Here is a 27,897-nt window from a genome sequence, read left to right on the forward strand (position 1 = left end):
AGGCACGATGCCTCTCAATACCAGTTGCAGGGGAGCAACAGCAGGAGAGAGGGTGTTCCTGCACCTCTTGCCTGTGGGCTCCCTGTGTGAAACAGGATGCTGGACTAGGTAGGCCTTGGGCCTGATCCAGCAGGGCTGTTCTTATGACATGAGCCACAATAATGTATGCTGTTGCTGACATCAGTCCCTTTTAGATTTGGGGCAAAGACATGATAAAGATACATGAAAGTGGTTAATACTGTTGGTCTGTCTTGAGGAAGGAAAAGTCTGACAATTTATTGAAGTCACATGCATTGCCTTGAACTGGAGCCCATGAACTTGCTTAGCCCCTTCTTTATATCAGTGACTTTAGTACAATTGGATGTAGATAGCTAATGAAAGATCTTCTCTAGAGAAATTGCCTTAAACTAAGTCAGACCATTGCTCTATCTAGTTCAGTATTGCCTACACTGACTGGCAGTGGCTCTCCAAGGTTTTAAGCAGACTCTCCCAGGCCTCCCTGGAGATGCCAGGGATTGAACCTGGGACCTTCTGCATGCAAAGCAAATGCTCTTCCACTGAGCTATGGCCCCATTAGCTTAAAATTAATGTTGCAATTTGGGGCAAGATCCAGATTTATAAAGAATTATGGATTTTCGATTGCATGTGTTTCATGTGTTCACTAATACAATGTAATGGACTAGGCTATTTTGTGTATCTTCAACTGCTTTCTGTGTGAAAGCAAGGTTTGTTGTAAAAAGTTGCTATTTCCATTGCCTGCTGTGGAAGGGAAATTCTGCTCCCCCCCCACCCCCCGGCATATGCTGGGAGACTCTTGTGAGTTCAGGATGGTGGCTCTGGGTATATATATCTGTGACATCAACCTTGTAAGTACTTACAAGTATTATATTATTATTGATTGTTCAGTCCACTTGTGTTTTATCACAGAATTATTTGCACATCTAAATGTATATACATGGATGGTTGTGCAGGCTCGTTGCCCAACAAGTGAAGGGTGTTTTTCATCTCATCTTTGGATCACAGCTACTGTATGTGGGCTTGGTGCTCCAAAGCAGTGTTAACACCCAGGGTTCCAAGCAAGCACTATCGATTTCTGATGTAATTTCAGTAGCAGGGTTCCGTGTAGCCTCTTGGGGTTAGCAGCTGTAATATGGTCTTGGACAGACATAGACAAATAAAGCAGTGAAATTTTAGAACTGGATTTGAAAAGTGAACCACTTTGCCTCTTCCCTACCTCTGCTCAAAATGGAGTATTGTGTACTGATAGGTACTTGTCTGACCTTGTTTTCAAAAATTTCCATATGCAGCTTATTACATTGCTGAACTGTTTGTATAATTGGGAAGCTGTCTCCAATTTATCTTTAATTTAACTTAATGATTGCTGCTCTTCTGTCCTTAATGGATAATGTGAATAACTGATGTCCCTCTTCCAAGTTCTTGGTTTTTAAAAATAAGCCAATAGTTAGTGTATTATTTCACTTTTTATTGCTAACTTGTGCTTTTTATTTTATCACAGCACCACCGAGCATGCTGGTGAAAGATGAATATGTTCATGAATTTGAGGGACAGCCATCACTATCGACTGCTGAAGGCCATTCAGTTCAGACTATCCAGCATCCACCAAGTAACAGGGCCTCCACAGAAACCTACAGCACCCCAGCCATGTTAGCTCCTTCTGAGTCTACCGCTGCCAGCACCACCAACTTTCCCAACATTCCTGTCGCTTCTACAAGTAAATTAACTATGACCATGTGAAATACCACAAAACATACTTTAAAAACTAAGCATGTTTGAACACTGTGCTTCATTTCATTATTGACTTTACTGCAACTTAATTAGTGGAGAAGGTTGATAAGCTCTGTAATTATATGATGTGTGCATTTTAAGTCGCCTGTAAACTCTGCAGTAATGCAGACTATGAATTCTCCTGTTTGACTCTATTGTGTGAATTATGGAATTTTGGAAGTCCTCCAACAAAATCTAAATATAAAAAATTAAAATTGAAGGAGGAAAGATGACCAAGCTATATTATATACACGCATAGGTGTGTGCACATTTATATCTATCTTCTATCTATTTATTTCACTAAGATGGTCCATGCATGAATGAAGGGGAATGCATCACGGAAATCTCACGAGAGCTGTGGAACTCTCGCAAGGAACTCATGGAGAGGCAGGGAGAGAAGCAAACTGGCCCAGAAGGTCTATTGGAGAGGTCTATTGACAACTAATAGTTGGAGGGCTGTAGGCCACCTCCAGCCTCGGGGGTGGGGTGCCTCTGGGTACCAGTTGTGGGGGAGTAACAGCAGGAGAGAGGGCATGCTTTCAACTCCTGCCAGTGGCTTCCAGCAGCATCTGGTGGGCTACCGTGCGAAACGGGATGCTGGACTAGATGAGCCTTGGGCAGGGCTGTTCTTATGTTCTTACGTTGTGGGGCAGGTGGCGAGGGGGTTAGGGTGAGGAGGAAGTAGACGGCCGACGGGTGAATCGGCCGACGGGCTGAGGAGGTGGCGGCGGCAGGCCCTGCCCTGGCCACTGGGAGGAGGAGGGAGGAAGTGGGGGCGGGGGAGAAGTGCTCGGCAGGGAAGGAAAGCGCTACCGGTGGCCAGGGATGGAAAGTTGAGAGGAGGCGGGTGGCGGAGCTGTGCCGCGCCCAGCGGGGAAGGAAATCGCTGCTGGGCTGGCGGGCGGGGAGGGAAAGGTGAGAACAGGTAGGGACCTGTGCCGCACCCAGCGGGGAAGGAAAGCACTGCCAGTGAGTGGAGAGGGAAAGGTGAGAGAAGGTGGGCCGTGGCAGGGGAAGGAAAGTGGGGCCACACACTAGCGGCGCAGATGCTATGTGCTCAGTCTGCTAGTGACTGTATATTATGTGAGTCTGCAAATTTGTTTGCACAAGCATGGAGTCTAATATAGGGTGTGCAGTTTGGCATTCAGATTACAATTTCTATTTAAAAATTATTATGGCTGCACTTTGGAAGTATGTATGCAGTCATTTGAAGATCCCTCTTCTCTGATAATTACTCCTGTGTCTTGTTGGAAAAGGCTGTTCACCTAAAGAATTTATTGCAGAGCATGAGTAAAGGAGGCACTTAAATCTAAGATTTTCAGACTGACATAAAAGACTCACACAGGTCAAGAAAATAAGGTCATCTCCAAATATGTAACTCGGAAGTAGACTGCTAGGCAAACAGGGCTGCTGAGAGTGAGTTCGGGCCCCCACCGCTGCAAGGCTGCTGCCACAAGGCCCCGCTGCCACCGCCACAAGGCCAAACTGCCGATCTTTAAAATAAATCTAGCTGCCATGTGCATGGCCAGTCGGGGTGTGTGTGTGTGTGTGCCGAGCACCCCCCTGTGGCGGCAGCAGGCAAAGCGGGAGCAGCCGCTGAGCCTGATCATCCGGCCCAGTGGCCCTTTGAATCGAGCGTCGATGCCCCAGTAAATAGTGTTAATTCTTGTCTTTGGTCCAGGCGTAGGTGGATCAAAAGGAGCAGGATCATGCAAGGTTTTCTGTTCATTTAAGGTGCCAAAATAATCGACCTACAGAAAAATTGATGGTGCAGCAATTGATCTTTAGCACTGACGTGGTTTGGTGTACAACCTCCCATCCTACCTAACTGATGGGCTGTTTCCCTGGCCCAGGCAAGACAAATTAGGAAGGAACGTGGACTTCCTTGCAGCAGTTGGTGGCTCCCACCCCCCATCCCCACACACACATTACAGCTTCTAGTGGACCCAAGCAGCTCAACTTATTGGTTTATTATGAATAGTCATGTTCCCAATGAAACTTTTACTACTGCAAACATGTTTTCTTTTATATTAAGGTTGTTATTGTGCCAAGATTATAGCAGTAGCATTTCTCCCAAACGGTAGACCTGTGAAGCTTTATTACTCTAAGGGAGTGGTTAATAATAATATTTAAAAAAAGATTATGAAATGTTTTCTCTGTTTTACTAGGTCAACCCACCGGTATGCTGCCAGGTAGCCACAGTGATGGACTCTTGCAGATTGCTTCAGGACCTCAGCCAGGGACACAGCAGAATGGCTTTGCGGCTCAGCCAGCTACTTATCACCACAGTAAGTGAACCACACTGTTGATGTCCTATATCCATGTTTAGGATGCTTGCTTTAAAACTGAACTGAAATTGGGCACGGGGGGAGAAATTCATGTATGGCAAATTGGTCAGACCTCCTTGTATGTGTGTGTGTTTTTAAAGATAGTACAACAACTTGGACTGGGAGTCGAACGGCAGCCTACACACCTACCATCCCTCACCATCAGAATGGACATCTTCAGCATCATCCGCCTATGCCCCATCCTGGACACTATTGTAAGCACTTGCATATAAACCCATCAAACTGTCTTATACTGAGTCAGACCATTGGTGCATCTTGTCCAGTATGATCTACTGTGATGGACAGTGGCTTTCTGGAATCTCAGGTAGAGGTTTGATTGACATTATCAGGAATTGAGCGTGGGACCTTCTGTATGCAAAACATGCTCTATTACTGCTGAAAGATTTCAGAGTTCTTCCCCCCCCTCCCACCCCCAGTCACTGTTTCTTAGCCTAATCCATTCCATAAGGTAGAAAATGGGATGCCCTTATGGCACTATGAGCTTATTGGTCAGGCATACCATATTTTTGTGTATGTACCCTGCAGGCTATACTTTTTTTGTTTGTTTGCTATGAGTGGGGGTGCGGGATCTACGATGAATATTCATATACTGCTTTTCAACAGAAACTGTTGGGTGTGGGTTATACACAGTTATATTCATAACCATGCCAACTCCTCCTTCCATGCCAGTCATAGTACTGGCTTCCTCCCTGCCCTTGCAATTGGGAATGTGCACAAACCAAGGTTCATTTATAAATGAACCGGTTCGTGGTCCTGACAGACTGGTTCGTGCTGGTTCAGCCCAACCACAAACTGGTTCTGTAGTTTGAGTGTGCTGCTGGGTGGCGGCGGCGGGGAGCAGCACCTTTAAAAGAGAGTAGAGCAGGTCCTTACCTGCATGACTGCTGCTCCATGCAGCTTTCTGCCATGGCGATGCTTCCCCTAACAGTGTGGACATGGCAGCGGCACAGTGCTGGGTTGCATATAGCTGCTGCCACACGTGAACTGTTGGGGAGAGCGCCGCTGCAGCAGGAAGCTGCATGGAGTGGCATTCACACAGGTAAGGACCGGCTGTACTCTCTCTTAAAGGTGCTGCTGCCCCCTGCCCCGGCATGGAACTCCAACCGCCCAACCGGTTTGTGCTTGGGCACAAACTAGTTCGTTTATGAACCAGTGCACGAATCTTGGTTCATGAACATCCCTAATCGCAACAGCTGGTGTCCCTCGCTCACCCTATGGCGGGCAGGGCAGAACTGAGAGCAAAGGGAGGCAACTGTGACAGGGTGTGCACATTCTTCCTCTCGGTGGTAGTTACGTCTTAGAAGCTCCAAATTTCCTGTACCAACACCACCCTTGGAGGAAAACAGATGGTTAGGATACTATTCCACAAGCCCTTTCTGTCTTAAATACTTGGGCATATTTCTTACGGAGTCTGAGTTTATCCATAAAGGTTCTACTGTGCATGACACCCTCCCAAAGTAATTTCTAGTTTTGGTAACTTCTAAATCCAAGTTCTTAGTAGTAACTTGTGTTTATTAAATGTAAGAACTTGTGTGGTCAGCAAATAAAGGATAAACAATATGACTACTTTTTTTTTTTTTAAGGGCCAGTTCATAATGAACTTGCATTCCAGCCTCCTATATCAAATCACCCTGGTAAGTGCATGCTAAAATGAATGTTCAGTCTGACTGTTCTTGCACATACTAACAATGTGGGACTGAATACTATTCTGTGCTCATTACAAATCTGTTCCATCACTCATTTTGATTGATATGTGAGCATATTCTAAAAATCAAATGCCGAGTGTTTCAAGGAGCTTGGAAAATATGAATACTCTGAAAACCTCAAAGCAAAGTTGAATACACTTGCTGTTTTTAAGTTCACACAATAGAATTGTGGGGGTGGGTCGGGGTGGGGGGTGGGCTTTGCAGAAACTAGAGCAACTCTAATCTAGAAACCAGGTGCTCTCCATGCTCTTTGTCTGTCATTTTTGGTGCTGATGTTCTCCTGGTGCTCTACATTAAGTTTTGGCTCTCCCCTCCTTTCAGCTCCAGAGTACTGGTGTTCAATTGCTTACTTTGAGATGGATGTGCAAGTTGGAGAAACGTTCAAAGTTCCCTCAAGCTGCCCAGTTGTTACTGTTGATGGATACGTGGACCCTTCAGGAGGGGACCGTTTTTGCCTTGGTCAGCTCTCCAATGTTCATAGAACAGAAGCCATTGAGAGAGCAAGGTATGTTTGTGGATTCTGGAAAAGTAAGCACTTGATTCTTATTTTATCATTGAATTGCTTGTCATTCACCTTTTACACTTTGCAGATTTTAGAGCAGGAGTGGGCCGAACAGAAGAACAGTCATGCTGGATCAGGCCTATCTAATCCAACATCCTCATACAGTGGCCCACCAGATGTCTCTGGGAAGCCCATTGGTGAGGACATGGCCTCTCTCCTACTGCTATTCCCTTGCAACTGATATTTAGAGGCATCTTGCCTCTGAGGCTGAAGGTGGCCTATAGCCCTCAGATTAGTAGCTCTTGATAGACCTGTCTTCCATGAATTTATCTAAACTCCTCTTAAAGCCATCCAGGCTGTTGGCTGTCACCACATCTTGTGGCAGAGAATTCCATAGGTTGATAATGCGTTGTGTGAAAAAGTACTTCCTTTTGTTGGTCCTAAATTTCTTGGCAATCAATTTCATGGGATGACTCCTGGTTCTAGTGTTATATGAGAGGGAGAAAAATGTCTTAAGTTTCTCCACACCGTGCATGATTTTATAGACCTCTGTCATGTCTCTTCTTAGTCGTCTTTTTTTCTAAAGTATAAAGCCCTACGTGTTTTAGCCTTGCCTCGTGAGGAAAGTGATCCAGGCCCTGATCATCTTGGTTGCCCTCTTCTGCACCTTTTCCAGTTCTACAATGTCCTTAAGATATGGTGACCAGAACTGCACGCAGTACACCAAATGTCGTTGCACCATACCTTTCTATAAGGGCATTATAATATTAGCCATTTTATTTTTAAACCCTTTTCTAATGATCTCTAGATTTGAAACCTACTCTGTTGACCAGGGTTCACTGGCAGACCATCTAGTGTCTCTAGACAGAGAGAACCCTATGGATTTTATTGGCTTTGTGCTTTTAACACTTTTCAGTACAAACAGGAATGCAGACTAAATTGAACTTAGATAAAGTAACTCTTTCAGTTTCATTAAAATTCCAAAGTTGTTTGGATTGTGGAAATTTTATCCTTTAAAAAAAAAAAAGATTAGTCCAGTCTTCATGACACCTAGCTGTGATTTCAGAAAGAAAGGTTTGTTAATTTTTTTTTACCTCGAACCAGAGGTAGTTCTTTACATTCTGGAATAAAACACTTCCAGTTCTCGCATGCATGGCCATCACTTGATGATTTGCATGTGTGAATTGGCTATGAATAGAATTTATTTATTGCCTTAAACATAATGTGTTTCAAAAGACCCAATTCACACGTTTAGTTGCCAGTCATCAAGCACCGAGAAATCAAGTGATGTACAGGCCTCTTTATTAGAAAAGCAGCTATTGGTTGTAACACGTTCTTGATTAAACTTCCTCTAGTACTTCTATAGGCCACAAAGCAAGCCTCAGAAATCTACTTTAGCATGTAGGCCCTTTTGCATTCCTGTGATTTATGGAATTAGAATTGAGACAGTTTTGTATGCTGCTGCGGCGGCTATTATTATAATCATCATCATTATTATTTACACATTCAGACAGGTGTTATTAACTGGTTTGTTTTATCCAGACATCAAGTCCTTCCCAAGGACCTGGGATGGCTGAATTTTATTATTAATATTGTTACTGTTGTTGTTATACATATAGTCACAGAATACAGGCTGTTCCCAGTAAAGTTGTTGTTGTTGTTTCGATTTCTATACCGTCCTTCCAAAAATGGCTCAGGACGGTTTACACAGAGAAATAATAAATAAATAAGATGACTCCCTGTCCCCAAAGGGCTCACACAGTAGCATCAGCTTCCATAGAAGCTATTGAATGCAGCTATAAAATTCATCCAGTGAGAAGGGTATTGCAAATTTCTTTTAAAATTTATATTACTAATTTACTGATATTGCTGAAATTCATAATCACATGGCTCAGGAGTACAAACCTGTCCGGCCTGTGAGCCATGGCTTGAAATGTTACTTTCTAATTCATGCTGTGATACAGGAGTACTTGCAAAATGATGATCAGGCTGCAATGATCAATGAAAAGATTTCTTGCACTGAAGATCCAGGCTTCACTTTGAGTCTTCCTTTTTTGTCCTTTTTGAGTTTTTCTGGAAACTAGTTGTAGCTGAGACAGAAGACCTAATCAGACGTTATACAAAAGGCCGTCTACATGACCAGAATGTCTAAAATGGGGCTGGAAGATAACGCCATTGGTTATCTCTGTCAGTGCCCCACTCATGGTTAGAGCGGCGTTCATCTGAAGAGGTGAACGCTGCATCTGTGATGGGTGCTCCTGTGATTGGAAGGTGTGGACCCGCTCTCACCGTGAGCAGGGCACTGACAGGAATGATGGATGGGCCTGGGGCGGGACTTCTGGCCCTGTTTTAGATGCTCCACCCATGTAGAGCATCTTTTGCACAACATGTGATTAGGGCTAGAGCTTTGCAGATGCCCTAAAAGAGTGACTTTTAAGGCTTCAGGGAACTGTGGGCAAGCCCAAGTATTTTTCCTACTTTAGTATTTCCGCCCAGAAACTTGTGTTTTGGGCGGTATACAAATATGTTAAAGAAATATTTTCTTTTTATTACTATCCTGTATGTGTGTACTGACTTGTTTTGGCTTTTTAAAAACCTTATGGTGGTGCCAAAAACTATAATTGTCCGTTACATCATCATCATCATCCTTATTGAACCAAGGAAATAAACTTGCACAAAACGTATAGTCTTTTAAAATACAAATGCTGATTTGTTTGGACTTTCCCCAAAAGCCTCTGTATTCAATGCATTAGTAGTAGCATCTAATTTTATTTTAACATTGAGGCCTTTGGGAGGAACATTCCTGGTTTTTGTGCCCATCACTCATTTCCCCTGTGTTTTGAGTCCCTTGAACTGTTCTGTCTCTTTCAGGTTGCATATAGGGAAGGGTGTGCAGCTTGAATGTAAAGGCGAAGGTGACGTCTGGGTTCGGTGCCTCAGTGACCACGCCGTCTTTGTCCAGAGTTACTACTTGGATCGAGAAGCAGGACGTGCGCCAGGCGATGCAGTTCACAAAATTTATCCAAGTGCATATATAAAGGTTGGTGTACGCGTGCTGGGTGACCGTTAATAACATTAATACATGTATTTTTAAAATAGTTGGCATTTGGTTCATGCAAATCTGTCAAATGAATAGTTTACAAACCAGCATTCATCTTCTAGAATATTTGATCCACATATTCTAAAATATATTTTGTACTCCTGACTAGGCTTTTAAAAGGCACAATTTCAGTGTATTCCAGTAGTGAAGTGAATTTTTCTCTTGGCCTGTAGCAAATTCAAAATTAAAATATTTTCATTTGAAAACTAAGCCTGTTTGGGACAGGGAGAGAGATCATGGGGGTGGGGGGTGGACTTAACAAAAAACAGACATTCAGATCTATTCTCTCTGGAAACCCATAGCATCCATTATGCCATCTATGTGCCTTTTCGAGGAGTTCTATGGATCACTAAGCGAAGATTTCTTCTGGCTATGTACTACAAAATACTGATATTGACTTCTGCAAAGGCTGACTATTAGAGAAGTCTTTCCACAAAGAAATTGGGATTATTATGTTACTGCCACTGAGGAAGACCAACAGTTGGTCAATACGCATATAGCAATAGCAATAGCACTTACATTTATATACCGCTCTATAGCTGGAAGCTCTCTAAGCGGTTTACAATGATTTAGCATATTGCCCCCCAACATTCTGGGTACAGCATATGGAGCTGAAGGATAGTCTTGGCTTTTTTCTCTGGCCTTAGGAAGACTTCTTGGAACCGTCTGGCAACTACAAGATATTCTCGGCTTTTTTCTCTCTTGAGGAAGAACTTAACTCTTGGCGAATTTGGAATTATCCACTCTAAGGACTTTAAGAGACTAAAATTATGTGTAGCCATACATTTTAACTTTTCTAATGTTTGGATGATTTTGTGTCATTCATATTTTAAACTTTAAATACATTAGTATATAATGTTTGGATTCTTTTGGGGCTACTCATATTAGGTGTGAATCCAGTATAAATAGTTTTTTGGTATTTATCATTTATCTTTTCAATTTGCATATTTGTATGGCCATGGCTGCCTTCTGCTCTTAAAGTTAGGGCTGTTGGGTGTTCTGTGGTCAAAACAGAGACTTGTTAAATAAAATAAAAAACAGGAAAACCTTTTGCCCAAAATAAACAGTGGAAAACAAATTGGCATGCATCTCTTTGGTGCAATTCTCTAATAGCTTTGCTCTCAAGATTAAGGTTTGCAAATAACTTGGAATCCTACCAGAAAAGAGCTCTGTTAGCCTTTCAGTTTCTTTTACCACTCTTGTAAATAACCATGAGTGCTAGAAACTCAGAGTGAAAGCTGAACTCCTCTGTGCACCAAATACTGCACCAGTTACCATATTATGTGAATACCATAAATTGATGAGTGCAGAGGGTAACAGCATGGCCAGGAACCACATGGTAGTTGCATCAACTGGAACAGTGGAGAGAGGTGGACATCTGTAATCTTGGCTCATACCGTAATCGTGGTATGTTACGTGTACAGTTGTTTATTTTATTTATTTAATAAGTTGCTCATAAATCTAGGCAAACCCGTGGTAGCCCTTGGCTTGCCATGTAGCCAGAGCCTACAAACCACCACTGTTGGTGCAATTAAAGCCACCACATAACAAGTGACTTCTGCTTCTTCCTGGTCCAACCTCACACACCCGTTCACACACCCCTGTTCCACTTTACAGAATTCATAGAATGAATAGCACCTCTCAGAAGGTGCTTTAAAAAAAGTGAGGGGGAGGAGCAGACAGCTTTCTGTAGAAGAAATAAACCCATCCCAGCAAAGTTTCACTAAGCTGTTGAATCTTTTTGAGCTGTGTTCTTGATCATAGGAGTATTCCTGGGTTATGAAGATCTTGTTGGCTTTTCTCTTATTCTGGTGATGGGGTTTTGCCTTGACTACTAGAACTCTGCAATGAATCCTGCTTCTCTCTCCCCTCCCCCCCCGCCCCATTTTAAAAAGGTGTTTGACTTACGTCAGTGCCATCGTCAGATGCAACAGCAGGCTGCTACGGCACAGGCTGCAGCTGCTGCACAAGCTGCTGCAGTTGCAGGAAACATCCCCGGGCCAGGATCGGTAGGGGGAATTGCTCCAGCCATAAGTAAGTGGTGCATAAAGTTTGAACTTCTGCTTACCCACTCCATCTCACCACACCCCACCCCTGTCTTTTTTCCAAAAGTATTCTTGGTAGGGGAAAAAAGAAATTTAGCTAAATGGAAAAATTTTGGCTAAATTCTGAGACCATGACAAACATTGGCTTGTACTAATAGGTTAGAATCACAATTCTGGTTTGAACTGCCACACGTACGGGAAACCATGGCTTAGAACTGCTTCTCTGCTTTCACTTTCTATCTGCTCAGCACGCCAAGCAGCAACCATTTCAGCTTTCTGTTGGTTCAAACATCACACCAAACCATGGTTAGGTTTTCTTAACCATGGTTTTGCCTGGTGTCGGAAGCCATTGCATGTGTCCTCTGTCTTGCATCAGAGGGTTGATTTAGTCGCACTTCAACATTCCTTGCCCTTGAGGTGAAGTTGCCAGGAGTGCTGGGTGTGAAAACATATACAGAATTCTTTACCCATTGGAACTCAGAGGGTGCAGCAGTTCTTCATGCATGCTTCAAATATTTTGAAGTAGGAAATCGGATGCTTCAAGTTCAGATGAAGCAGCTGTATTGCTTGCTGGTTTTATCAGCATTACATTTTCTTGTCAGAAGATGCTTCAAAACAAACAAACTCTGTAGGGCAGGAGCAGAGACTGCCAAAATCAGATGATCCTTGAATTCTGAAGGGTGCTGTGCTTGGACCTCCCCCTTGAAATGCCTCCTAAATGCCAGGCTTAGTCTGGTGAAGGTTAGGTTATCAGAACTTGGTCCTTGAGGTTTGTATAAGGGGACCATGGCTACTCTGCACATTCTCCCAGAGAATGGCAGAATGACTATGAGAATACAGGGAACTACTAGAATAAACACTGCAAACTAACTTGGCAAAAGCACTTGATGAGATTTTGTGAAAATCTGGAAGTATTAACGATAAACATTGGTTGGAGGACCAAAGCTGTTTAGATTCAGGCAAATGAACTTTTGGAATTAGAAGCTAAATTTAATTTCCTTCTGTTTCAGGTTTGTCAGCTGCTGCTGGAATTGGTGTGGATGACCTTCGGCGGTTGTGCATACTCAGGATGAGTTTTGTCAAAGGTTGGGGACCTGATTACCCAAGACAGAGCATTAAAGAGACACCATGTTGGATTGAGATTCACCTGCATCGTGCCCTCCAGCTCCTAGACGAAGTACTTCACACCATGCCGATTGCAGATCCCCAGCCACTAGACTGAGACGTTGCTGCTGCTGCTGTTAGCCATTATAGAGCGCAGATGGTGGATTGTAACATACAACTTTGTTTATTACTGGAAGATATATTTTACTTCCATTCTGCTTAATCTCTTAACCAGGTTTTAAACAGAAAATGTCTTTGCCACCTTGCTCTCAGCAGAAAGAATCTGAACCTGCAGTGACTTTGAATTAGTTCACACTCTCAGACTCTGTTGTTGTTGTTAGAGGAGGCTGATGCCAGTAAGCAAACTTATGATTGTGGTCCCAGCGTATTCACTGCTATGCCTTTTCCTTGGACATGGAACGTGGCGTGGCAGAGCTGTCCAAAATTCTCATCAATTTTGGACGACCCTTTGTATGTCTGGGAGCTTGGAGATGGAGCTTCATGTAGGCAGTCATTCAGGCTGGCCCTAGTTGCATCCACTCCAAATGAGCAAAATCAAACCACGTTGATTATTCTGAAGGGGTGGATTCTAGCGATATTGTCTACCACTGCACTGAGGAACAAGTCTCATTATGGGAGACTCTAGTGTGTGTGTAAAATACCTGTGTAAGCGTGCTCCTTTAAAATACAGGGGCTGGCATGAGAGGCTGCCCCAATGGTGTGGTCAGGGAAGGGGCTTCTGCAGAATGACTTGAAACTGCTTCCGGGCAGTCCCTTGGAAGTAGCGCTGCCATGCTACAGGGCCAGGGTGGCCTTTGAAATCGATGCAGGGCTGCCTGTCATGCTGGCCATGAAAAGTGGACAGTCTTCAAAGCTCTAGAACTAGATTTAAATGCAAGATGAAATATTGAACAAAGAGAATTGCCAGTTAAATGTTATTTAGCAAATGCCTAATATGCAGGAGCATGTTTTCATGACACTTCCCAAATGATTCTAGATGCAACGAAGAGCCTCTTTTAGGTGGTATGGATGCGTTACTGAACCTGGAGTGCCATCTTCAGCCTTGAAATGATGATTGCATCACCGAGAATTCAGATTTTGCATCTGCTTCAGCATTTCTACTCAGGGCAAGATGGCAAACTTGTTTTTATACTTCTTGGTTATTTTAAGCTCTTTAGCCCATCAGCAATCTTTATCGATTTGCATTGATGTTGTATAGAGAATTTCAAGTAGAAGTTGCAAATGAATCTGCTGTATGACAGATGCAATATTATGCTTTCTCTAGTTAATAAAAATCAGTAAAATTCTCCAAACTCAGATATAAATTTATCTATTTTGGTTTTATTAAATATTTTTCTACACTTTTAATCCCTTAATCTAGAATTCTGGGTGAATTTGCTCCTGGAAACGCTGCAGTAATCAATAGGAGGGCTTCTCGTGCAGTTTCTGGCTATTTCTCAAGTGTCAGCTGTCTCTGCTCTGTACAGGCACAGTATTAGGAGAGAGCATCGTGCTGAGATGGCAGCCACTGTGCCCAGGAGAGGGTGTGGCTGGTTTGCTCTGCAACTTGAGCAGAACTGTCAGATGCTGCCTACCCCCACCCCCCAGCTCTTGGGCTGTGACATCCCCTTACCTCTTCCCACAAGCAATTTGAAGGAGGGGGTGATAGTTCAGTAGTAGAGCTCCTGCTTTGCAAGCAGAAGGTTCAGCTTCAGTCCCTGGTATTTCCATTTAAAAGATGATGTAGCAGGGATGGAGACCTCTTCTGAGGCCTCAGAGAGCTGCTGCCTGTCAGAGCAGGCAATGGTCTGGTTTAACAGGAAGCAGCTTCACATGTTCCGTTGACTACTTCTGCTTTATCTTCTAGTTGTGCAAAACCCAGATGACTTGATTGACTAAGGTGGTGCCTCTGATTTAATCAGGCAACAGTTTTTATATTTAAGTACTTACAAAATCTGTAGATGGCAGCCTCCGTCTTAGATGAGAAACCCCCCGCCCCTTCTCACACACTGGAGGGAATGCGTCCTTTGTGGTTCTTACTGTGACCCATTCATGTATTATCTAAAAAACAGTTTGCTTTCTCTTCAAAACTGTTGTATGAATATGCAAATTTGATTGAATTAAAACTTATAATATTAAGTATGATTTCTTTAATTGAATGACTTCTGGTAGACACTAATTTTATGTACATTGTGTTCATCATTCCTAATGCAGATTTGTTTCGCTCGGCACAAAATATGGCTGTGTGTGTGCCATGGTACTGTGGCAATACTCTGCGGTTCCTGTGAGTGAAATACTTGCTCTTATCTTGGTGATATCTGAAGGAGAGGTGCTATTCTAAAGTAGAACGGTTAATGCAGAAGCCCTTTAATAACCTCTGCATACCTGTAAGTCCTGAGGGCCACCCTAAGGCATGAGCATGGAGTTCTGCACGGGAACCTTGTAGGACTCTTTGCATGCGAAAACTGCTGAACAGCTTTTTCTCTAGGCAAGTTGCCTTAGCCAGAGGAGGCCTGGTGCCATGTCCTGCTTCCCTGCCTGCTCTATTTTCAGCTGCAGTCGTGTGCTACATGACTAGACATCCAAAGGTAACTCCACGCAGTACTGCCTCCCCTGTGTACCTTAACTGAAAGCTGCCTCCCACACAAGAGGCACACATGTGCTCAGCCCAAAATGAGTCAAAATCTGAATGCTGCAGCCTATATCCATTGTAAAATGTATTAATGTATAGTTGCCTATACATTCAGTGGCTTCTCGTCACGAGCAAGCACATATCCAGGCAAGAGTTACTGATGCTCTAGATACCTAGCTTAGGCCGCACCCTGCTCCTTGTTTCTGTCCCTGCAGCCTTATGGGCTTGGCCCTCCAGCTGTTTTTGGACTACAACTACCACAGTCCCCAGCCACCATAGCCAATAGTCAGGGATTATAGCTGCAGGAGGCCAACATGTGCAGGAGCTGACTGGGCTAGAAACTTCTAAAAAAAAATCTGTTCCCTGGACTAGCTGCTATATTTGCATAAGTACTTGCAGCCCTGCCTCCCAGCTGTGAATCTCCTAAGAAATAAGTATGTGCTAGTGGTTAGAGTGAGCAAGAAAACTCACTGATCTTTGAGGTGATCCATGTTCCCTCACAACATAAGTTCTTTACTTGCATAGTAGCCCTGATGGAAGATTATCAAGCTCCTAGGAGGCACTCTTCAGCTCCACTGAATAACATGTGTGGTGTGTCTTAATTTAGGTGGGAGAGCACCTCTCTCGGTTCCTTTTTGACCACTGTGCTGCTCAGTTCAGAAGGTTTTCGCTTCGTTTTCTCCGCATTTTTTTGACTTGTTTTTCGGCTTTGACCTGGACTATTTTCAGCTATCCCTCTCTAACATTTTGGCTTTGTTTACCTCATAATTTTTTGATTGACTCTTGACTGGTTTCTGGCATACTCTTCAGCACATGTTTGGACTTCTTCTCGCTCTATGATTCTTTGGCTTCAATCTGGTCTGTACTTGGTTCCTCTTTTCTCTTTGCCCCTTCCACAATACCTGTGAACAATAGAAAGACTTAAAGTGCTCCATCTGTGGCACTGCACTTCCCTCCTTGAGACAAGCAGCTGCCCTTGGCCTTGAATTAAAAACAGCAAGGACAGAGATAATTACAATTTTATGGCAAGTTCTTCCAATGTGAAACCTGCAGCCCCCTGGCCCCCAATTGCATCCTCTGACATCTAAGAGGTTTTAAAATCTGTATGGGGGTACAAATCTGTCCCTTTCTATTCAAACACCCACCCACCTCTGAATTCCTTAGTAGTAGACTGTGCAGCCAGAGTTAAGTCTAATAATTCATTCTGCCCCGTAGATAGCGGACCCAAAATTGGACCGTATGGGACGTAAATTTTACTCCACTGCATGCCTTTTGCTGAAAATCTTGAATTACATGGCGTGTATGTCTAAACATCAATCTGGGACTCGCTTTGATATTTGATATCTGGGACTCGCTAAAGGACAACTTGAAATAAGCTTTTTGAAGGACAACCTACCAACAAGCTTTCAGGAAAAAATTAAATCCACCCTTCAAAATTCAGCTATTACCCAGCAGTTGCTAAGTAGTGCAACACACCTAATGGAAACAGTCCTGCTCCCTGGTGGGCTCCATCACTCAGATGCCATGCCTGGCTCCATTCCACTCTGCTCCGGAGTGACATGAAGGAGAAGATTAAAAATATAAGAATAGCCCTGCTGGATCAGGCCCAAGGCTCATCTAGTGCAGCATCCTGTTTCAGTGGCCCACCAGATGGCTGCTGGGAAGCCCCCGGGCAGGAGCTGAGGGCATGCCCTCTCTCCTGCTGTTACTCCCCTGCAACTGGTATTCAGAGGCATCCCGTCTGAGGCTAGAGGTGGCCTATAGCCCTCTGACTAGTAGCCGTTGATAGATCTCTCCATGAAATAAACCTGTCCTCCATGAAGATCGAGACTCTCCTGTTCGGGGAGACTTCTTTAATTCCCATGCTGATGAAACAATAGAGAAGCTTAAAAGGTTTAAGTATACAACCAAGACTTTCACGACTACATCACAATAATCTTCTTACTAACACAATTAAGTCCTTTAAAAAACAAAAATATCAGACAGTCAGACCCATCAGCAGGACTCTTCCAAGCAGTCTGTTTGATGTTCCGGGCTTGGAAGTATCTCACCATCACCACCCTCCCTCTCCAATCCTGCTAGCTTCCTATTCCACCGAGTGGCATGATATAACATCAGATGCCTGGGTGTTATCCATCATCAGCACTGGCTATGCTACTGAATTCTCGGGCCCATTTACACGGGAATCAGATATACTGTGGAAGAAGTACTTGCCCTTCTACAGAAAGGGGCTATAGAACCAGTCCCTCTGGAGGATTGGTGCAAGGGATTTTACTTGAGATAATTCCAGGTGCCCAAAAATGATGGGTGCATTTGTCCCATCCTTGACCTACATCAGATAAATTTATAAAGACCTTCCGAACTGAGGGAATGGTTTGTGATGCTCGATCTAAAGGATGCCTATTTCCACATAGGAATTCACCTCCAGCACCGAAAATTTCTGTCTCTTACGGTGGGTCAGGACTGCTACCAGCACACCGTACTGCCCTTTGGCCTCTCCACTGCCCCCCACATCTTCACAAAGTGTTTCAGCACCATCATAGCACACCTGAGGATTTGGGGCATCGCCATTTATCTAGATGACTGGTTCCTGACCTCAAATTGCAAGCAATTTCTTCTGTCATGACTGGGGGTTACTGTAAACCAGAAGACAGCAGTACTCAACCCCCAAACCAAGATTCAATTTATCGGTGCCATCTTGGACTCTCATTCAAAAAGGGCCTATCTGCCACAGGAAACGATACCATCATGGCTGACGAACACATTCCTACACAACCCAAACCAACGTACTTGGTCAGTTCAGAGGCTGCTGGGCCTCATGGCATCATGCATTTCCACAGTTCCATGCTCCTTTGAATGAGGAAATTGCAACTGTGGTTTTTGTCAGTGTTCAGACCAGCCTTTGACAATCAAAACAAATGGCTGTCCTTACCGCCTGTCATTCTCAGGTCACTTTGTTGCTGGACCAACCCATCCTCCCTGGAATGAGGCATGCCCTTTCCCCTGCCAGTTCCCTCCATCACTCTGATGACAGACGCCTCCCTGGAAGGCTGGGACACCCATTGCAAGGGATTACACATTCAAGGTGCTTGGACTGCTCAGCAGAAGCTGCTTCATATAAACTACCTTGAACAACTGGCTGTCTTCAAGCTCTGAGATAGTTCCTACCTGCCTTGAGACACTGCACAGTTCAGGTCCTACTGGACACCACCACAGCAATAGCGTACCTGAACTGCTAGGGCAGGATAGTGTCCTGATCACTGTGAAATCTCTCATCAGCTGTGGTGCTGCACATCAAGGGGTCAGAGAATGTACTTGTAGATGCACTGAGCAGATCACTCCCTGAATCAACACCATGAGTGGGAAATGAACAAGGATGTCCTCAATTATCTCTTTCGTTCTTGAGGGACTCCAAGGATAGACCGTCATGCCAGAGAACAAAAACTGTCTGTATTGCTCTTGGGTGGGTATAGGGGGCTGCTCCCTAGGGGATGCCTTCCAGATGCCCTGGTCCAGTCACCTCTATTACGTATTTCCTCTTCTTTACAAGGTATTCAAGTTCCTGCAGTATCACACTCAATGCATACTGATCACGCCTTGGGGGCCATGACAACCATGGTTCACCTCACTACTATGCCTATCTCGAGGGGACCACTGTCACCTGCCACAATGTCAGGGCCTGCTGCCCTGAGAATGGACTGCTTGATCCATCCAAGCTTAGAAAATGCTGATCCTGACAGCGTGGAAAAAGCTACTAGATTATTATTTTAAATGAGCGAAAAGCATATACTCGCAAAAATTATGTCTAAATGGACACGGTTTACCTATTCCGCTGCTTCCAAGGGCTTCGGCTGCTTCTCAGCCAGAATTCACCAGATTCTTGTGTATGTCACTGGCCTGAAGCAGTCGGACCTCTCTGAAGGTCCATCTGCCCATCACCCAAGGTGGGATAGGTGTATTGTCTTCTCCCACTCAGACTCTAAATGTTTTCTAAAAGGCATAAATATTTCCACTTGTTTGTGAACCTATACAGCCATGGAGTCTATTGCTGGTTCTCTTCTCACTCACCAAGGCTCCATTTGAGCCACTACTTGTTCCTTTGAAACATCTGGCATTGAAAGTGGCCTTCCTGGTAGCCATAACCTCTGCCCAGAGGGTCAGTGAGTTGACAGTGCTCCAAGCTGACTCCCCGTACACAAGATTGTACCCCACTAAGGTGCTGCTGCTATGGACTGACCCTTCACCCCCAAAGTGGTCAGACTTCCATTTAAACCAAGATATTGTTCTACCTACCATTTTTCTGGATCAATTGACACCACTGGAAAAAATATACAGGTGAAACTCGGAAAATTAGAATATCGTGCAAAAGTCCGTTAATTTCAGTAATGCAAATTAAAAGGTGAAACTGATATGAGACAGATGCATTATATGCAAAGCGAGATAAGTCAAGCCTTAATTTGTTATAATTGTGATGATCATGGTGTACAGTTCATGAAAACCCCAAATCCACAACCCCAGAAAATTAGAATATTACATGGAACCAAGAAGACAAGGATTGTAGAATAGAACAATATCGGACCTCTGAAAAGTATACAGTGTACTGTGCTTGATTGGCCAGCAAACTCGCCTGACCTGACCCCATAGAGAATCTATGGGGCATTGCCAAGAGAAGGATGAGAGACATGAGACCAAACAATGAAGAAGAGCTGAAGGCCGCTAATGAAGCATCCTGGTCTTCCATAACACCTCATCAGTGCCACAGGCTGATAGCATCCATGCCACGCCGCATTGAGGCAGTAATTGCTGCAAAAGGGGCCCAAACCAAGTACTGAATACATATGCATGCTTATACTTTTCAGAGGTCCGATATTGTTCTATTCTACAATCCTTGTCTTGGTTCCATGTAATATTCTAATTTTCTGGGATTGTGGATTTGGGGTTTTCATGAGCTGTATGCCATGATCATCACAATTATAACAAATTAAGGCTTGACTTATCTCGCTTTGCATATAATGCATCTGTCTCATATCAGTTTCACCTTTTAATTTGCATTACTGAAATTAATGGACTTTTGCACGATATTCTAATTTTCCGAGTTTCACCTGTAATGCACTCTCTTGATGGAAGAAAGTCGCTGCTTTATTATCTAGAAAACAAAAAAAATTAGGAAATCCAAACAGCTATTTGAGGGACCTAATAAGGGTCTTCCTATATCCAGGCAAATGCTCTCGCACTGGCTTAGGAACATAGAAAGCTACCATATACTGAGTCAGACCGTTGGTCTATCTAGCTCAGTATTGTCTTCACAGACTGGCAGCAGCTTCTCCAAGGTTGCAGGCAGGAATCTCTTTCAGCCCTATCTTGGAGATGCTGCCAGGGAGGGAACTTGAAACCTTCTGTGCTTCCCAGAGCAGCTCTGTCCCCTGAGGGGAGTATCCTACAGTGCTCACGCTTCTAGTCTCCCATTCATATGCAGCCAGGACAGACCCTGCTTAGCTAAGGGGACAAGTCATGCTTGCTCCCACAAGACTAGCTCTCCTTAGAATCAGCTTGTTGAGTTGATTTACACATGCTATAAAAGAAGGGTTTTAAGCCTCCACCTAGAGTAAGAGCTCGCTCTGCTAGAGCCATTTCAGCATCTGCTGCCCATATGTTGGGTATAAGCATGAAGGGCATTTGTAAGGTGGCCACCTGGTTGACTGACTTACCATTCGTCGAGCACTGGACAGTGGATTTAAGATCTGTGGCAGAGGCCAACTTTGGTTGGGTGATTCTCCAAAAAAAAGGTTCTCTAACACTACATCCTAGCACCCACCTCCCTCCGTGAGAGTTCACCAGTCACCCATGTTGTGAGGGAACATGGATCACCTCAAAGAAACAGTTTGCTTACTTGTAACAGGTGATCTTTCTGGTGATTCATGTTCACTCACAACACCCAACTTGGCCATCCCTGCTGCTAGGAAGGCAGTAACTATCACATGGACTTACCTGACTCTGTCTCAACTTCAGCCTTACCATCGCTGTGACTGATCAGGCCTGTTGCAAAATCAAGGGGCTCCTCGTGCCACAGAAGGCTAGGAAGAGTACTCTCCTGATCTGGCCACGAAGCAGAATGCCTCGCCGTACATGTGGCAACCTGCTTTTTTGTATCAAGCAAGCCAAGGTGTTACTCTGCAATAAATATGTTCCTCTACTGCAGCATTTATTGTGGCTTGTGTTTTTGAAAGCTTGTACCACCAGCCTTTTTAAGGTGTGCAGCTATAACTCACCACTGTTCTTTGCACAAGGTCTTGTAGTGAGAAGGCCTCGTGTCCTGAAGTCACACGCAGGCTTGCTCGTAACCAGAAAGTCTGTTTAACTAGCAATGAAAACAAATACTTGTTAAAAATAAAATGCTACTTGTTTTCTACACTGGAGCTTAAAACAGTCTACACAGGAGCCCCTGGTGGCGCAGTGGTAAAACTGCCGCCCTGTAACCAGAAGGTTACAAGTTCGATCCTGACCAGGGGCTCAAGGTTGACTCAGCCTTCCATCCTTCCGAGGTCGGTAAAATGAGTACCCAGAATGTTGGGGGCAATATGCTAAATCATTGTAAACCGCTTAGAGAGCTCCGGCTATAGAGCGGTATATAAATGTAAGTGCTATTGCTATTGCTATTGCTACACAGGGAGATCACAGGCAGTCTTCCCTCCAGGCTGGGCATCGGGCCTCTGTCTCTTAACCAGCCAAGGCAAGTTTAAACTCCATTTGTGACTTGGAACATTTGCAGCATCACGCAAGTAGCCACTAGGTGTCCTCACTACTCCAGCTCTTGAGAAGAAAAGCTGGCTTGCCCTTTGTAATGAAGACGGAACCTGTTTTATTGAGCAATAATCTAGCTTGACTTCAAACAAGACATTAAGGTACCAGGAGGAATGTCCCCATCCAGCTTCTAGAAACTAGGCTGATAGGACTTGCTGCAACTCCACAAAAATGTGAATGAAAGATGCACTTTAGACACATTCAGGCCTGTGGATAGAAACAGAAATATAAGCATGCTTTTGGTTCTGATTTTACTGGGATTGAGACTCCCCTAATTCTTAGTGGGGCCACCTTAAGTGGTGCAGTGGGGAAATGCTTGACTAACAAGCAGAAGGTTGCCGGTTTGAATCCCCACGGGTATGTTTCCCAGACCACGGAAAATACATATACCGGGCAGCAGCAATATCGGAAGATGCTAAAAGGCATCATCTCATCCTGCGTGGGAGGAGGCAATGGTAAACCCCTCCTGTACTCCAATGAAAACCACAGGGCTCTATGGGTGCCAGGAGTTGAAATCAACTTGATGGCACACTTTACCTTTTACCTTAATTCTTAGTAGACAGAGTGCTGTGTGTTGTCCTTGCTGCATTTCAAAGCCAATGGATGCAGCAGGCTGAATTAAGTGGTAAAACCTTTCCTGGACTGTGCCACTTCCAGCATTGCTTGGCTGCATCATAGTCACGTGCTTCATCAGCCATGAAAGCAAGAACCTTCAGGTGTTGCAAAATACTATTTTGCTTTGGGCTCTTATTTGAAGTACAGGTGAGTCATCAGTGAAATTGCCCCTTAGATTGACTCAAGATTGACTCATCACACTAGCCTTTATGGATTCGCAATAGTCACATCCTGGAAGATAAATCCTGGTTGGCTGACTCATTATTTTCAATTGACTAAGAGCATTGTGCTTGAAAGATATTGGCTAGAAGGACAACCAAGAGTGTATGTACACTACCTCTTGAAAGTGGTGCCACAGTCATGTTAGGAAGTGTACAGAGAAACTGCCTAATTAGGGGAACTGTTCAGAAAATTGAAGCAAAAAGCACATGGTCACAACGGTTGCTAGAATAAATTTTCATAACACAAAATATGCAGCTTTAGGGAACACAGAAGATGGACAAAAGGTTTGTACACAACACTTTGGCACACAGAGTTATTTTTCTGTCGCAGGTCACACAGCATATGCCTGGGAGAGTGGTTGAGAGCAGAATGAGGAAGCAAAATGGTTCTGTGAACACTATCTGGAAAAGCAGAAATCTGGAATATTGGGACTGGAAAACTGAATGGAATGGAAGTACAACTGCCATACTACCTCTGTATGGAAGCTGAAGCTCTGTGTAGATAGATTCTTACTTGGATAGAAGCAGCACCATGTAGTATAGGATGGAATGGTTTGCAGGGAAATGAACTAGTAGAAGTAGGGGGATTACTATTTATATTCTGCTTTTCCAAATATAGAACAAAGATGAGATTTAAAAACAAAAGCAGTATATAAAATAGTAAACAGCATCAATAAAACTTAAGAGCCGTATGCATGTTATTTTGAACACTTGTACAAGTGTACAACATCCAGGAGCCCTATTCAGACATCATGTTATACAAGTGGACAGCCCTACATGTGTGTGTGTGAAAGACTGTGCCTGTATTTATATAAAAAGCAGACCTGTGTTTAGATCCCACAAATGTATGGGACAGCTATAAACCAAGGAGGAGCCTGGCAGCTCTCTACAGGGAGGAGAAGGCCCAATCCAGATGTGGTGATTTAAATCCAAAGCACTGAGAGGAGGGAGGCTTAAACACTTCCTCCTACATCATTACAATTCCACTCCAAATGGGAGCCCTCTGTGGCTGCTTTAAAGATTTTTTTTTTTTTGAAGGTCCGTCTACCACAATCTCTGACACCATGTCTGGTTTGGCTGCTTTGAGTAAAACATTACCTGCTTTCAAAAGAGCCTACCTCTTCAGTTTCTGCACAAATCCCTTTCCCAAGCATTTCCCCTTGTTGAAGTGACGATGCGTTGAAATACAACATGGTGCCTGTTCCAAGAGCAGAATCATTCTGCTGTAGGAGCAACCACAGGGCCCAGCATATAGTTTGCTGCATCATCACCAATTGCAGCTTCCTAGCAGAAACATGTAATAGTGAAATGCATTCATGGGCAATTGCCACCCACTACTTTCTACGTGGAGCTTCTGACATGCCTTGTCAAATTTCGAAGCATTTTTCTGTGCAGGCAAGTATAAAGTACAGAATCACCTCTAGATTTTCTTAAGTACAGACACATCCCTGAATCAGATCCTTCTTTTCTTTAAATGAGTCAAAGTCACGTGCCTTCAGTTTACAGTCCTAGTATAAAAGCCTGAAAGAATCTGACTCTTGACATAATTTTTTCTCAGGCTTGGGGGAAAAAGCACCGTCTTTCTCAAGAATAATTGGCCTAACATGGTTTAATTGGTTTGCATAATCTAAGCTGCTACAAACATGGGCAAATAGAAGCTTGTGTTAAGAATAACGGCATTAGCAAAACAGCAATTATTCTTCAAATTATTTATATTGTGCCCCTTCAGTACAATACCGCTTGGGGCGGCTCAAAACAGTAAGAGTTTAAAACAATAAAACAGCATAAAATAAAAATTAAAGACACAAAATTTAAGAAGTCCATCAATTAATTTTTTTTAAAAAAACACCTCTCTAAATAGATGGGGTTTGAGATTAAAACAAAACCAAACAAAACCTAAGGGAGGGAGCATGACGAAGTTCTTCTCAGAGTGCATTCCACAGTCGCGGGGCCACAACCAGAAAACCTAGTCTCTTGTCGCCGCCAACCGAATTTCACTTAATGGTGGGGTTGCAAGCAAATATTGAGATGATGAATAAAGAGCCCTGGCAGATTTGTATGGGTGAATACAGGCCGGCAGATTCCCAAGCCATGTAGGGCTTTAAAGTCAAGACAAGCACTTTGAATTAGGCCTGGAAGCAAACTGGCAACCAGTGAAGCTGCCACAGGACAGGTGTGATCCTTGAGGAGCAACTAGCACCCACGAGCAGCCTTGCAGCAGCATTTTGGACCACCTGAAGCTTCCAAATTAACAAATGGTTTGAGTGATCTCCAAGCACTAGTTGAAATGCTTCACTCATCTACACATGCTAATTGAAAACAACAGGGAGAAGAAAGTGTTGAAGAAAACTAAAACTAGTCTTCCAGAACAATACTTCCCTTGTACTCAACAGCTGGCATGTTTAGAACAGTCCAGGGAGATTTTATTGGGGTATCAGCCTTTTATCTGTTTATTAGCTGCCTGTAACTGTGAGGTCTGCAGTTTTTAATAAACTCCCCAGCTTTGTTAACTCATGCTAGCAAACATGAAATGGAATTTAAGAGTTTTCTTCGCATTTTTCAGAAAATGCTAGTTAGGAAGCCCTCCATATGGAGAAGGAAATGAGTATTTCTGCATTATTTGTGCCTTGTGAACAAAGAAGCAACCTTCCTAAAGACTTCAGACTTCCAGTTTGTCTTGACATACCAAAATAAATTAATCCACATCAGGCCCAACAACAGAATTCTCTGCCAGGGGATGTGGTGATGGCCACCAGCTTGGATAGCTAAGTGGGGCTTAGACATTTATGGAGAACAGGTCTATCAATGGTCACTAGTGCTGATGGCTACAGGTGATATTTAAGTTCCAAAGCAGGATGCCTTTGAAAACCAGTTGCAGAGAAGCAGCGGCAGGAGAGGGGGCATGCCTTCACCTCTTGCTTGTGTGCAGCTTCCCAAGGGATCTGGTGGGTCACTGTGTGAAACGAGAGTGCTGGGCTAGATGGGCCTTGGGTCAGATCCAGCAAGGCTGTTATGTTCTCACGATAGTGTGTGTGTGAAGATGGTACTTTCACTGACTCTCGAGACTACCAATTTGGCCTAATGGATAATACACTGGCTTTAGGCCTGAAAGATCTGAATTCAAATCTCAGTTAACCCAAGAACACCCAGCAGCCTCCTTTTCCATATTTGTAAAATGGGAATAATGACCTACTAAGATGGTTGCAAAGATTAACATCATACAGCTTCATGGCCATTAGATGTAACTGAAACAAAGGTGACTAGGATTCCAGAAACGTGGCCCCTTGTCCTGTGGAAGGGATATTTCAAGTCCTCTTCCCTTTACTCACCTTCAGCAGCTTCTATGGTGAATTAATTCAAGTTCTTGGAACCAGAATCTTGATCTGAAATATTTGCATCTACTTCCAATGTTGACAACAGCCTAGTTCTCCCTGGAGCAGAAAAATCTGTGTAAGGGGATATGGAATGGGAATCCAAGGAGGCCAATAACCAGCTGCTCCTCAGCCTTTCCTATTGCAGTTGGGACTCCTCAGGCTTCTGTTCTCAATCCCCTGCTATTCTGCCTCTATATTTTCTTCTTTGGTGATCTCATCAGACCCCATGGCTTTCTCTATCACCTATACCCCTCTTGCCTAGATGTCTCCCACTCCATCTGCTGCTACCTGTTCAATTCATCTGTTCAAATGTCTTTTCACTCTCACAGATGCAATGTCCAAAACTGAACTTTCCTCCCAAGCCCTCCTTTACTTGATCCCTCTCCATGTCAGTTGACAAGACCACCATGAACCTGTTGAGGAGACACACAGCCTTGGTTGCAATTCCTCCCTAACCTGTTGCCAAGTCATGTGACTTCTCCTATGCAAACAGCAAGAATCCATCCATTCCTATCCATTCACTCTGGAAAAACTCTAGTTTATCTCCACCTTGATCACTGCAACTCTTCTCAAGGCTGGAGTGCTGGACTGGGGAGACCTGAGTTTAAATCCTTGCTCAGCTACAAAACTCACTGGGTGACTCTGGGCCAATCACTTATTTCTCAGCCTACCCTACCTCACAGGGTTGTTGTGAGCATAAACATGAACAAGGACCTGGGTTCCTTGGAGGAAGAGAGGGATATAAATGTAAAAATAAAGTAACCCATCATTTTCTCTCTATTCAAAACTTTGCCACAAAATCATTCAATTCTCCTGTCACTATGACTATGTGAAGCCCCTCCCCTCAAATCCCTTCAAATAGCTTCCCAGTCCCTTCCGTGTCTGGTAGAACTTCCTTGGCCTTACCTTTAAAACCTCCACCGTTTCGCCACACCCTTCTTTGGCCCTCATTTCCTACTATATCCCAGCCCATGGCCTTTGCTTTAACTCCACCATCTTCAGCTGCTCAAAAGGTCTCTTGCTTTCTAGGCCAACTTGCTAAACAACTCTGCCCATGCTCCTCATTGGTCTAATGTGTGAAATTCCCAGTTTGCTCTTTTCTTTTGGACCCTCCCACAAAACTCAATTTTTTTTGGCAAAGCCTTTGGCTTACCTTTTCCACCAATCTCAATTTTTGTTGTCTACCTCATTGTTCAGCTTAGACAGAAAGTTCCTCAGCAACAGCAGATCCGTGTTTTTGCATATGAAACTCTACAACACATATTGATGGCACTGTTTAAATAATATTAATTCATTGGCTGCGTGTTTCTGATTGGCAAATTGGAATGCACTCCCTGTTGGAATAAGAGCCTCCCCATCTCTGGCAACTTTTAAGAGGGCACTGAAGACTCATCTATTCACTCAGGCTTTTAATTAGATGTATATATTTTTAATATTGGGTTTTAAATGTTGTCAATGTTTTAAATGATTTTAATTGTAAACCGTCTAGACATGCAAGTTTTGGGCAGTATAGAAATATTTTAAATAAATAAAAATAAATAAATTGTCTTTTAAGGTGAGGCAACGAGTGTCTTACATGCTGAATAAATGTTAAGTAGAGTCAGAAGCAGCATCAAAGCTGCCTGAGAACCACAAACCATGAAAAGAGCAAAGTCAAGAAAACA

At 43.7% G+C, this 27,897-nt stretch overlaps 1 protein-coding gene across 2 annotated transcripts in view; it reads left to right on the plus strand.

The window, feature by feature from the left end:
• Positions 1-14,729, plus strand: part of SMAD4 (SMAD family member 4) — a 40,694-nt gene extending 25,965 nt beyond the window's left edge. Inside the window, exons 5-12 of one of the 2 annotated variants that reach the window (XM_053292725.1) lie at positions 1,517-1,732; positions 3,954-4,073; positions 4,196-4,327; positions 5,717-5,767; positions 6,161-6,344; positions 9,213-9,381; positions 11,337-11,475; positions 12,497-14,729. In XM_053292725.1, coding sequence (XP_053148700.1) covers positions 1,517-1,732; positions 3,954-4,073; positions 4,196-4,327; positions 5,717-5,767; positions 6,161-6,344; positions 9,213-9,381; positions 11,337-11,475; positions 12,497-12,708 — 1,223 coding nt within the window. In that variant the 3' untranslated portion in view covers positions 12,709-14,729. The remainder of the gene's footprint in view (positions 1-1,516; positions 1,733-3,953; positions 4,074-4,195; positions 4,328-5,716; positions 5,768-6,160; positions 6,345-9,212; positions 9,382-11,336; positions 11,476-12,496) is intronic. The other variant, XM_053292726.1, reaches the window with a different exon arrangement.
• Positions 14,730-27,897: the final 13,168 nt, after the last annotated feature.

The sequence above is a fragment of the Hemicordylus capensis genome, chromosome 2, assembly GCF_027244095.1.
Source record: "Hemicordylus capensis ecotype Gifberg chromosome 2, rHemCap1.1.pri, whole genome shotgun sequence".
Taxonomy (NCBI): Eukaryota; Metazoa; Chordata; class Lepidosauria; order Squamata; family Cordylidae; genus Hemicordylus; species Hemicordylus capensis.